Genomic DNA, 13,251 nt, shown 5'->3' with positions numbered 1-13,251 from the left:
CTTCTGACATCCCAGAGTTCTTGTCGGACTTTCAGGATGTATTTGAAGAGTCCAAGTCTGATGCCCTACCTCCGCATAGGAATTGTGATTGTGCTATCGATTTGATGCCTGGTAGTAAATTCCCTAAGGGTCGTTTATTTAATTTGTCCGTACCTGAACACACCGCTATGCGCAGTTATGTGAAGGAGTCCCTGGAGAAGGGACATATTCGCCCATCGTCGTCACCATTGGGAGCAGGGTTCTTTTTTGTAGCCAAGAAGGATGGTTCGCTAAGACCGTGTATTGATTACCGCCTTCTTAATAAGATCACTGTTAAGTTTCAGTATCCCTTGCCATTGATTTCTGACTTGTTTGCTCGGATTAAGGGGGCTAGTTGGTTTACTAAGATTGATCTTCGTGGTGCGTATAATCTGGTGAGAATCAGGCAGGGAGATGAATGGAAAACGGCATTTAATACGCCCGAGGGTCATTTTGAGTATCTGGTGATGCCGTTCGGACTTGCCAATGCCCCATCTGTTTTTCAGTCTTTTATGCATGACATTTTCCGTGAGTATCTGGATAAATTCTTGATTGTTTACTTGGATGACATTTTGATCTTCTCGGATGATTGGGAGTCTCATGTGAAGCAAGTCAGAATGGTTTTCCAGGTACTGCGTGCTAATTCCTTGTTCGTGAAGGGATCAAAGTGTCTCTTCGGTGTGCAGAAAGTTTCATTTTTGAGGTTCATCTTTTCCCCTTCTACTATCGAGATGGATCCGGTTAAGGTTCAGGCCATCCAGGATTGGACTCAGCCGACATCTCTAAAAAGTCTGCAGAAATTCCTGGGCTTTGCTAATTTTTATCGTCGCTTCATCTGTAATTTTTCTAGCATTGCCAGACCATTGACCGATTTGACCAAGAAGGGTGCTGATTTGGTTAATTGGTCTTCTGCTGCCGTGGAAGCTTTTCAGGAGTTGAAGCGTCGTTTTTGCTGTGCCCCTGTGTTGTGTCAACCTGATGTTTCTCTTCCGTTCCAGGTCGAGGTTGATGCTTCTGAGATTGGTGCAGGGGCGGTTTTGTCACAGAGAGGTTCTGGTTGCTCAGTGTTCAAACCATGTGCTTTCTTTTCCAGGAAATTTTCTGCTGCTGAGCGTAATTATGATGTGGGCAACCGAGAGTTGCTGGCCATGAAGTGGGCATTCGAGGAGTGGCGTCATTGGCTTGAGGGTGCTAAGCATCGCGTGGTGGTATTGACTGATCATAAGAACCTTACTTATCTTGAGTCTGCCAAGCGCTTGAATCCTAGACAGGCCCGTTGGTCGTTATTTTTTGCTCGTTTTGATTTTGTGATTTCATACCTTCCGGGCTCTAAAAATGTGAAGGCGGATGCTCTGTCTAGGAGTTTTGTGCCCGACTCTCCGGGGTTATCTGAGCCGGCGAGTATCCTCAAGGAAGGAGACATTGTGTCTGCCATCTCCCCTGATTTGCGGAGAGTGTTGCAGAAATTTCAGGCTAATAAACCTGATCGTTGTCCGGCCGAGAAACTGTTCGTCCCTGATAGGTGGACTAGTAAAGTTATCTCTGAACTTCATTGTTCGGTGCTGGCCGGTCATCCAGGAATCTTTGGTACCAGGGAGTTGGTTGCTAGATCCTTCTGGTGGCCATCTCTGTCCCGGGATGTGCGTGCTTTTGTGCAGTCCTGTGGAATTTGTGCTAGGGCTAAGCCCTGCTGTTCACGTGCCAGTGGGTTGCTTTTGCCCTGGCCGGTCCCGAAGAGGCCTTGGACACATATTTCGATGGATTTCATTTCTGACCTTCCCGTTTCTCAAAAAATGTCGGTCATTTGGGTGGTCTGTGATCGCTTTTCTAAAATGGTCCATCTGGTGCCCTTGGTTAAATTGCCTTCCTCCTCTGATTTGGTGCCTTTGTTCTTCCAGCATGTGGTTCGTTTACATGGCATTCCTGAGAATATTGTTTCTGACAGAGGTTCCCAGTTTGTCTCGAGGTTCTGGCGAGCCTTTTGTGGTAGGATGGGCATTGACCTATCTTTCTCCTCGGCCTTCCATCCTCAGACTAATGGCCAGACCGAACGAACCAATCAGACCTTGGAAACATATCTGAGATGTTTTGTTTCCGCTGACCAGGATGATTGGGTGTCATTTTTGCCGTTGGCTGAGTTCGCCCTTAATAATCGGGCCAGCTCGGCTACCTTGGTCTCTCCATTTTTCTGCAATTCTGGGTTCCATCCTCGTTTCTCTTCAGGACAGGTTGAGTCTTCGGACTGTCCTGGTGTGGATTCTGTGGTGGACAGGTTGCAGCAGATCTGGACTCAGGTAGTGGACAATTTGACCTTGTCCCAGGAGAAGGCTCAGCTTTTCGCTAATCGCAGACGCCGTGTGGGACCCCGACTTCGTGTTGGGGATCTGGTTTGGTTATCTTCTCGTCATATTCCTATGAAGGTTTCCTCTCCTAAATTTAAACCTCGTTTTATTGGTCCGTATAGGATTTCTGAGATTCTCAATCCGGTGTCTTTTCGTCTGACCCTCCCAGACTCCTTTTCCATACATAATGTATTCCATAGGTCGTTGTTGAGGAGATACGTGGCACCTATGGTTCCATCTGTGGAGCCTCCTGCCCCTGTTTTGGTGGAGGGGGAATTGGAGTATATTGTGGAGAAGATTTTGGATTCTCGTGTCTCTAGACGGAAACTCCAGTATCTGGTCAAATGGAAGGGTTATGCTCAGGAAGATAATTCCTGGGTTTTTGCCTCTGATGTCCATGCCCCAGATCTTGTTCGTGCCTTTCATGTGGCTCATCCTGGTCGGCCTGGGGGTTCTGGTGAGGGTTCGGTGACCCCTCCTCAAGGGGGGGGTACTGTTGTGAATTCTGTGGCTGAGTTCACTTCTGTGGTCACAAGTGGTATTGCAGTCTCTGGGCTTCCTCCCTCAGGTGTTTTGGTGAGCTCGTTGGCTGCCTTGCTATTTAGCTCCACCTGAGTCTGTCTTCCTTGCTCCTTGTCAATGTTCCAGTGTTGGATCTGAGCTACTGCATCTTTCCTTGGGCCTGCTGCTCTGCTGAATAAGTGCTTCTAGTTTGTTTTCTGTTTTTTCTGTCCAGCTTGCTATTAACTTTTGCTGGAAGCTCTGAGAAGCAAAGGGGTGCACCGCCGTGCTGTTAGTTCGGCACGGTGGGTCTTTTTGCCCCTTTGCGTGGTTTTCGTTTTAGGGTTTTTTGTAGACTGCATAGTTCTCTTTGCTATCCTTGCTCTGTCTAGAATATCGGGCGTCACTTTGCTGAATCTATTTCATTCCTACGTTTGTCTTTTCATCTTGCTAACAGTCATTATATGTGGGGGGCTGCCTATTCCTTTGGGGTATTTCTCTGAGGTAAGTCAGGCTTGTATTTCTATCTTCAGGCTAGTCAGCTCCTCAGGCAGTGCCGAGTTGCATAGGTAGTGATAGGCGCAATCCACTGCTGCTTATAGTTGTGTGAGGATAGATCAGGTACTGCAGTCTACAGAGATTCCACGTCTCAGAGCTCGTCCTATTGTTTTTGGTTATTGCCAGATCTCTGTATGTGCGCTGATTACTGCACGCTGTGTTGCCTGATTGCCGGCCATAACAGTACCCCTGGAACCAATTTTACAGTGTCTACAGTCTAATTTTGTTATGTTAGGCCTACTACGCCTGTCTGCGGTCCCTCCTTCCAATACTCGTCCACTGACCACACCACTGCTGCCCGTGGACCCCTGGAACCTATTTTTAATTGCATAGAGCATCCTTTTTTTAATAGTAGGCGTACAAAGTCTGTCTGCGGTCCACTATTGAAATTGTCCTCCACTGCCCAGAGTACTGCTGCTTGTGTACCCCTGTAACTTTTTTAAGCTGCAGTGAGCCACATTTTTGGGTTAAGTCCTACTACCTGTGTCTGTCTGCGCCAATCAATTCAGCTGTGTTCCTTTGAAAAAAGCTGAGCATCAATAGTCTTGTTTTCAGCCTCTAGGAATTTTAAAACTGCATTGGGGGTACAACTTTGGTAGGGCCTACTAACGGTGTCTGCCTCCCCAAGGTGTGCCCCAGGTTTCCTCGCCATTGCTTCGATCTTAATGCTCTCGTTTAGTAGTTGTTGGAAACTACACTGCATTAGGCCTACAAATTGGGTATGGGGTGTAGAGAGATGGTGTGTTCCACTCCAAGGTGTTCTCCAGGTTGCCTTTCCTGAGCTTCGATCTTCCGGCTCTCGTTTAGTAGTTCTTGGAAACTACACTGCATTAGGCCTACAAATTGGGTATGGGGTGTAGAGAGATGGTGTGTTCCACTCCAAGGTGTTCTCCAGGTTGCCTTTCCTGAGCTTCGATCTTCCGGCTCTCGTTTAGTAGTTCTTGGAAACTACACTGCATTAGGCCTACAAATTGGGTATGGGGTGTAGAGAGATGGTGTGTTCCACTCCAAGGTGTTCTCCAGGTTGCCTTTCCTGAGCTTCGATCTTCCGGCTCTCGTTTAGTAGTTGTTGGAAACTACGCTGCATTAGGCCTACAAATTGGGTATGGGGTGTAGAGAGATGGTGTGTTCCACTCCAAGGTGTTCTCCAGGTTACCTTTCCTGAGCTCTGATCTTCCGGCTCTCGTTTAGTAGTTCTTGGAAACTACACTGCATTAGGCCTACAAATTGGGTATGGGGTGTAGAGAGATGGTGTGTCCACTCCAAGGTGTTCTCCAGGTTGCCTTTCCTGAGCTTCGATCTTCCGGCTCTCGTTTAGTAGTTGTTGGAAACTACTCTGCATTAGGCCTACAAATTGGGTATGGGGTGTAGAGAGATGGTGTGTTCCACTCCAAGGTGTTCTCCAGGTTGCCTTTCCTGAGCTTCGATCTTCCGGCTCTCGTTTAGTAGTTCTTGGAAACTACACTGCATTAGGCCTACAAATTGGGTATGGGGTGTAGAGAGATGGTGTGTTCCACTCCAAGGTGTTCTCCAGGTTGCCTTTCCTGAGCTTCGATCTTCCGCCTCTCGTTTAGTAGTTGTTGGAAACTACACTGCATTAGGCCTACAAATTGGGTATGGGGTGTAGAGAGATGGTGTGTTCCACTCCAAGGTGTTCTCCAGGTTGCCTTTCCTGAGCTTCGATCTTCCGGCTCTCGTTTAGTAGTTGTTGGAAACTACGCTGCATTAGGCCTACAAATTGGGTATGGGGTGTAGAGAGATGGTGTGTTCCACTCCAAGGTGTTCCCCAGGTTTCCTCGCCAATGCTTCGATCTTCATGCTCTCGTTTAGTAGTTGTTGGAAACTACACTGCATTAGGCCTACAAATTGTTTATGGGGTGTAGAGAGATGGTGTGTTCCACTCCAAGGTGTTCTCCAGGTTGCCTTTCCTGAGCTTCGATCTTCCGGCTCTCGTTTAGTAGTTGTTGGAAACTACACTGCATTAGGCCTACAAATTGGGTATGGGGTGTAGAGAGATGGTGTGTTCCACTCCAAGGTGTTCTCCAGGTTGCCTTTCCTGAGCTTCGATCTTCCGGCTCTCGTTTAGTAGTTCTTGGAAACTACACTGCATTAGGCCTACAAATTGGGTATGGGGTGTAGAGAGATGGTGTGTTCCACTCCAAGGTGTTCTCCAGGTTGCCTTTCCTGAGCTTCGATCTTCCGCCTCTCGTTTAGTAGTTGTTGGAAACTACACTGCATTAGGCCTACAAATTGGGTATGGGGTGTAGAGAGATGGTGTGTTCCACTCCAAGGTGTTCTCCAGGTTGCCTTTCCTGAGCTTCGATCTTCCGGCTCTCGTTTAGTAGTTGTTGGAAACTACGCTGCATTAGGCCTACAAATTGGGTATGGGGTGTAGAGAGATGGTGTGTTCCACTCCAAGGTGTTCCCCAGGTTTCCTCGCCAATGCTTCGATCTTCATGCTCTCGTTTAGTAGTTGTTGGAAACTACACTGCATTAGGCCTACAAATTGGGTATGGGGTGTAGAGAGATGGTGTGTTCCACTCCAAGGTGTTCTCCAGGTTGCCTTTCCTGAGCTTCGATCTTCCGGCTCTCGTTTAGTAGTTCTTGGAAACTACACTGCATTAGGCCTACAAATTGGGTATGGGGTGTAGAGAGATGGTGTGTTCCACTCCAAGGTGTTCTCCAGGTTGCCTTTCCTGAGCTTCGATCTCCCGGCTCTCGTTTAGTAGTTCTTGGAAACTACACTGCATTAGGCCTACAAATTGGGTATGGGGTGTAGAGAGATGGTGTGTTCCACTCCAAGGTGTTCTCCAGGTTGCCTTTCCTGAGCTTCGATCTTCCGGCTCTCGTTTAGTAGTTCTTGGAAACTACACTGCATTAGGCCTACAAATTGGGTATGGGGTGTAGAGAGATGGTGTGTTCCATCCAGGTTGCCTTTCCTGAGCTTCGATCTTCCGGCTCTCGTTTAGTAGTTCTTGGAAACTACACTGCATTAGGCCTACAAATTGGGTATGTGGTGTAGAGAGATGGTGTGTTCCACTCCAAGGTGTTCTCCAGGTTGCCTTTCCTGAGCTTCGATCTTCCGGCTCTCGTTTAGTAGTTCTTGGAAACTACACTGCATTAGGCCTACAAATTGGGTATGGGGTGTAGAGAGATGGTGTGTTCCACTCCAAGGTGTTCTCCAGGTTGCCTTTCCTCAGCTTCGATCTTCCGGCTCTCGTTTAGTAGTTCTTGGAAACTACACTGCATTAGGCCTACAAATTGGGTATGGGGTGTAGAGAGATGGTGTGTTCCACTCCAAGGTGTTCTCCAGGTTGCCTTTCCTGAGCTTCGATCTTCCGGCTATCGTTTAGTAGTTCTTGGAAACTACACTGCATTAGGCCTACAAATTGGGTATGGGGTGTAGAGAGATGGTGTGTTCCACTCCAAGGTGTTCTCCAGGTTGCCTTTCCTGAGCTTCGATCTTCCGGCTCTCGTTTAGTAGTTGTTGGAAACTACGCTGCCTTAGGCCTACAAATTGGGTATGGGGTGTAGAGAGATGGTGTGTTCCACTCCAAGGTGTTCCCCAGGTTTCCTCGCCAATGCTTCGATCTTCATGCTCTCGTTTAGTAGTTGTTGGAAACTACGCTGCATTAGGCCTACAAATTGGGTATGGGGTGTAGAGAGATGGTGTGTTCCACTCCAAGGTGTTCTCCAGGTTGCCTTTCCTGAGCTTCGATCTTCTGGCTCTCTTTTAGTAATTGTTGGAAACTACGCTGCATTAGGACTACAAATTGGGTATGGGGTGTAGAGAGATGGTGTGTTACACTCCAAGGTGTTCTCCAGGTTGCCTTTCCTGAACTTCTATCTTCAGGCTCTCATTAAATTGTGGTTAAACGGAACAACTGCATTTGGCGTACTAGTTGGTTTGGGGCCTACTATCGGTGTCTGCCACTCCTTGCTGTTCTCCTGGTTTCCTGTCCTGAAATTCCATTTTCAGGCTCTCGTTAAGTAGTTGTTAATGTTAGACTGCATTTGGCCTACTAGTTGGGTTGGGGCCTACTATCGGTGTCTGCCACTCCTTGCTGTTCTCCTCCACTGAACAAAGCTGTGCCGCCTGTTTACTACGGTTGCCAATTTTGAACTGCATTTCGACTACTTACTGATTTGGGCCTACTCTCTGTGTCAGCCTCTCATTCCAGTTGTCCTCCACTGCAATGCCCCCTGGTTAGTCCTGTGTTACCAATTTTGAACTGCATTTAGCCAACTTTATTCTTTGGGCCTATATCTGTGTTTCCTCCTCATCCTGCCCATTGCCCAGCCAGTGATAGATGAGTCTGCTGGTACATTGACCCATAACGCAAAATTCCCCGTGCACGCTACACAGCAAGATTGTGACCCTGCTGAAAGTCAGGTTCCTCTTCCCGCATACCATACCACCTTACACGGGGACAAAGAGGAAGGTGCAGATGAAAGTGCAGGTTCCTTCATCAGGTGGGGGGAGGAATACTAGTTGGCGACGTCACTGGCACAGGGCCTCTCATAGTACGCAAAAGTGTTGCTGCCGGTGGGAGGCGCCCCCGCCATGCAAACACACCGCTGTACTTTGAGGGGCCCTGTGCCAGTGCCAATGCCAACGAGTGGGCCCCCCCTGCTTGCTCAGGATCACAGCACTTGCAAAGTTGAAATACTTACCTCTCCCTGCTCCACTGCCGTGACGTGGTCCAGATTTACTGGGCCCACTAATTACTTGAACCAGCCCTACCCCCCACAACTTTAGCCAAATGACCCCCAATTTCAAATGCCTTCCAATTATTATAAGGTAAATTACGATTGACAAGCTTCTTTAACAAGAATGGATGTTTTTGCCATTAAAATGGGCAGTGTAGGTGTTTTCCTGGCCTCCACTCACTGCCGACTATGCTCCCCCATTGACTTGCATTGGGTTTCGTGTTTCGGGCGATACCCGACTTTTCGCGATAATCGGCCGATTCCACTTGACTCGATTTCTAAGATAGTCGGGTTTCGCGAAACACGGCTCGACTCTAAAAAGGTCAAGGTCGCTCAACCCTAGTGGTAAATATTATATCTGCCCATTAATTTATATGTTTGATGTGATATTTGCCTTGCAGTAGTAAAACATCTTTACAATATGTGTACTTTGCTCTCTATATGATGTTTTTGTTTTGAGATGCACCTTTGCTTTTTTGTCAATATGATTCATTAATTTGATCTAAATAATACCAATGCCTGTCATTTTTCACTTCTCACATATAAATAAGTTTTCTTCTCAAAGGTGTAGTGGGAATTGCTCTCTAGGAATAATTATTAAACACTTCTCCATATATGCCACTGGCTGGCAATATAATGGTTTTATGTAAATGGAAATTCTACATTTGAGCAAAATCCATTCTTGTATTTAGGCATTACAGCATGGGATATATACTCACCCCATTTTTTTCTTCAGCATCTAGCTAAAAATCTACACAAGCAGTTGGTACTGTTTTATAACGAACTAGATGGCAGCCCGATTCTAAAGAATCGGGAGTCTAGAATCCATATATACTTTATGTATTCAAATGTAAGAATAATACAATTAATAAATAATAGTAAGAAAGAACAAAAAATGGCTGCACTCACCAGCTCTTGACAATTCTTGTTATTTAAGATACAGTTACACAGGATCCATGAACATGCTTATGAGGGGAGGGATGAAAGACATCAGACGACAACTTTGCGTGTTGTGGGCAGTGTCAGGTAGTAGGAAAATAGCCAGTTAATAATAGGCAATAGTTCTTTGCAGGAATGCAGATATTAATAAATAGGCAGTTTATATTGCAGAGAAATTGCTGGGCAATAATGGACAATGTCCTTATGTGGCAAATAATAGAGCAATATACCCAATGTGGCAAAGAAGAGGTTAATAAACGGCAGTCTCTCAGTATAACAGTCAGTGAATAATAGGCAGTATATGGAGAAAACACCAAACAAAAGTTCAAAATTGGTGTGAAAATGTCACTGAACCACTTCACAACTAAATATATATAGTTTTGGTAAATGGTATTATCATTTTTTTGACGAAATTCGGCAGGAGCTTGAAGAGCAACGTCACTGGGCCCGCCTCCACGCAGTAGAAACTTGCTGTGAGGTAAAAATTCAAAAATCACACCAAAATGGCGGGCGGAGTGTGTCACAGTACGGCACGTTTCTGATTGGTCGCACGCAGCAGGCGGCAACCAATCAGACACTGGACACTGTTGACGTCACTTATCTCCGGACATTAGCTCCGGACATTAGCTCCGGACAAAGCCACGGAAGTTGGCACAAATTGCAGGAAGTAGTATTCTAGGCAATTATATATTAGATATATTGGCTGGGAAGCATGGTTGTATTTATGCCCAATTTTTGATAATTTTTTACATATATATCATCATATATGTTTTGGACATAATATATAGCTTTATACAAAAGTCATGTGATTTAATAAAACATTTTTTTGTACTACTATACATACCATGTGATTGCACCACATGTTTTCCTATTATGTACTACATCACAATACATGTGTGTTTTAACCCCTTTACTCCCGAGGGTGGTTTGCATGTTAATGACCGGGCCAATTTTTACAATTCTGACCATTGTCCCCTTATGAGGTAATAACTCTGGAACGCTACAATGGATTCCAGTGATTATGAGAAGGATTTCTCGTGACATATTGTACTTCATGATAGTGGTAACATTTCTTTGATATGACTTGCATTTTTTGTGAAAAAAGCTGAAATTTTAAGAAAATTTTGAAAATATGTAGCTGCAGTTTTTTTTTCTGAGGGCTAAAAAAATTGAATACATTTTGATCCATCAAGTATTACAAGCTTTGAGGTCCATTTTTGTGTTACACATCCAAAAATCATTGAAACAATTTCCTGGGCTACATTTCTTAGCCATACACTCTTTCGTAGTATGGAGTAAATTTCTATGCTCTCTTAAACTGCTAAAAAGCTTTAAAAAAAATTATAGGCTTCCATTTCTCAGACATACACGTGGCCTGTGAAAGTTTCTGTAATCTATAAAAGTGACCTAGCAATTACAAAATGATTAAGGCGTGCATTAAGGAATGGGGAAGTAGAAGTGCTGATGATGGTGCAGGGAGATGCTGAGGACACGGGGCGTTTATGACTATGCCTGTTGCTGGAGTACAAGAAACACGCACATCCATGACACATAGGTTCCAGTCCCACTTTGCAGGGAAGGACAGTACACCACTTCTTCATCTGTTCTTCCTGAGGTATAAAGGTCTTCAAAAATGTTGCTCTAATAGAAGAGCAGTGTGGAAAATATTCTAAAAAAGCTTCCTTGCCCAACCAAAGAGAAGAAGCCAGGGAGACATACAGCAAAGTCAGGGGTACACTGTCAAAAGCGAGGGCCTATTTCATGACAAAATACCAGCAGCCATGGCCTGATGAACTGGCATTTTTGACAAGGAGGGAAATGTTTTCAAAGGAGGTCTAGCAATACCTGGTCAACCAAACCAGCATATTCCCTAATTCCACTGCAACTTTCAACTATTGGGTTCCAAAGCTGGACACCTGGCATGAGCTGTCTTTCTATGCCTTGGAGGTGTCATGCTTCCCTGCCGCTAGCATTTTTTTTTTCTGAGCGGGTTTTCAGTGCTGCTAGCAGGGTCATAGCAGGCAGGTGCTTTCGCCAGTCAACAGACAATGTAAATAGGCTCACTGTCATAAAAATGAACAAAGCCTGGATTAGCCCACACTTTTTATACCACTAGATGACAGTAGCACAAAAAGTGTTTTTAATATTCAATATTTCATGGGTCTATGGATGACCGTCCTCAAAATTTCTGTCTGGCTTTGTACTTTCCCAAAAGCCTTTATGACTGTAAAAGTACATCAATGACATTTTCAAAATGTTTTCATTCACATTTATTTTATGGATTCAATGACTTATCCACTGAGTTTAAAAAGGTTATTGTTGTATTACGGCAGTATTTAAAACTTACAAAAAGGATAGAAAAATAATTCAGAATTAGATTACTCATTTTATGTAACATTAGAAAAAAGCGTTTGAAAATTTTGCTCATTTCTTCACATTTCTTGCCCATACACTTTTCCATGCTCAGGGAAAAATATTTCTGAAATATAACTATAAAAATAATGTTTAAAAATGTTGCTGAGTTACATTTCTCAACCATACAGTATTATGTGTGCTTGGTACATTTCCTTGATAAATAACCCTCAAAAAACTTCTGCAAAATTTATTGGTATTATATTGCTCATCCACAGGTTATTGAATATTGCTGGGTGATTTTCGCTGCTATATAAGCATAAAAAAAATTGTTCCAAATTTTATTGGTATTAGATTGCTCATTCATAGATTATTCCGTGCTCTGGAGTCCATTTTGTTGGTATATAATCCTCCCAAAATTATTTACAATATGTCTTGGTATTATATTGCTCATCCATAGACTTTTACATGTTCTTTGGCAGATTTCAGTGTTTCATAAGTCATCCAAAAACTTTTTTTTTTAATTTATTGGTATTATAATGCTCACCTGTAGACTATTCCCTCATCTGGAGTACATTTTGTTGGTATGTAACACTCCAAAAACTTGTTACTAATGTATCATATTGCTCACCCATAGGGTGTTCCATGTTTTTGGGTACATTTCGTTGCAAGAAAACACTCAAAAAAAAATTCAAAATTGGTGTTGAAAAATGGCAGCATGAACCATATTTTTTTCTTAAACATTAAAAAATTCAAGCCACTGAAGTAATAAAAACAAATAGAAATTTGGTGTTATCATATTTGTACTGACCTGGAGACTCATGTTGCGTAGTAGTGAAAATGGATCAGAATCAGTATTATTGTGAAAATGCATAAAAAATTACATTATTTTTCCATTTCTTACAATTATTATTTTTATTTTTAAAGGTGAACCCCCATAGAGAAGTCTTCTGGACTCATGTTAAATCAGACGCCTGCAGATTTGCACTGATGTGGAAATATGGAGGCATTTACATGGATACTGATGTCATTTCTATTCGACGAATTCCTGAAGACAATTTTCTAGCTGCTGAAACATTTTCGACTACCAGCAGTAGTGTTTTTGGGCTTTCTTCATATCACACACTGACATGGGAATTTATGGAAAACTTTGTACAGAATTATAGAGGAAGCAAATGGGGACATCAAGGACCTGGCGTTTTCACACGTGTTGTGAACAAGCATTGTGGTGTTCCCAAGTTTATTTATATAGATCACACAAAGTGTGCAAATGTCTCTTACTTTCATCCTGAAAGATTCTATCCTATCTTATATCCATCTTGGAAAAGATATTTTGAAGTATGGAGCAAATTGCCAACCTTTAAAAACTCATTTGCACTTCATCTATGGAACTACATGAATGATGAAAAAGAAACAATGGTCCCTAGGACTAACACGCTGGTGGAACACCTCTACCAACAGTACTGCCCCTCCACCTATGATGCAATTCTGAACAGTAAAGCAACTTATGTGTAATCTGGATTCTTTTAAAGTATCCCAAAGTATTTACTAAAGCTTCTAGACATTAAAAATGGTAGAATTACCCATATTAGCCAACTACCTAACTTCACTCACTTTCCAAATGCACTTAAAAAATGAGAAATTGAATCTGAATTGACAACTCACTTCTCCCATTTATTATGTCTATGCTATCTCAAACCTAAATGCACTATCCAAAGCATAGTCTACTATATGCTTTATGTGAACCATGCCTCTTTTTTTTAACGCAGCGTATTAAGTAAGTCAGCACAACCTTTCAAGCATCCTATTAGACACAGTTTCTGACTGAGTC

General features: G+C 43.6%; 1 protein-coding gene across 1 annotated transcript in view; it reads left to right on the top strand.

Moving 5' to 3' along the window:
- Nucleotides 1-12,935, top strand: part of LOC138637867 (alpha-1,4-N-acetylglucosaminyltransferase-like) — an 80,900-nt gene extending 67,965 nt beyond the window's left edge. The window contains exon 2 of the mRNA XM_069726795.1: nt 12,348-12,935. Coding sequence (XP_069582896.1) covers nt 12,348-12,935 — 588 coding nt within the window. The remainder of the gene's footprint in view (nt 1-12,347) is intronic.
- Nucleotides 12,936-13,251: the final 316 nt, after the last annotated feature.

Source organism: Ranitomeya imitator, chromosome 5, assembly GCF_032444005.1.
Source record: "Ranitomeya imitator isolate aRanImi1 chromosome 5, aRanImi1.pri, whole genome shotgun sequence".
NCBI classification, from domain to species: Eukaryota; Metazoa; Chordata; class Amphibia; order Anura; family Dendrobatidae; genus Ranitomeya; species Ranitomeya imitator.
Note: the sequence above shows the minus strand (reverse complement) of the source record. Positions and strands in the feature narration are given on the sequence as shown.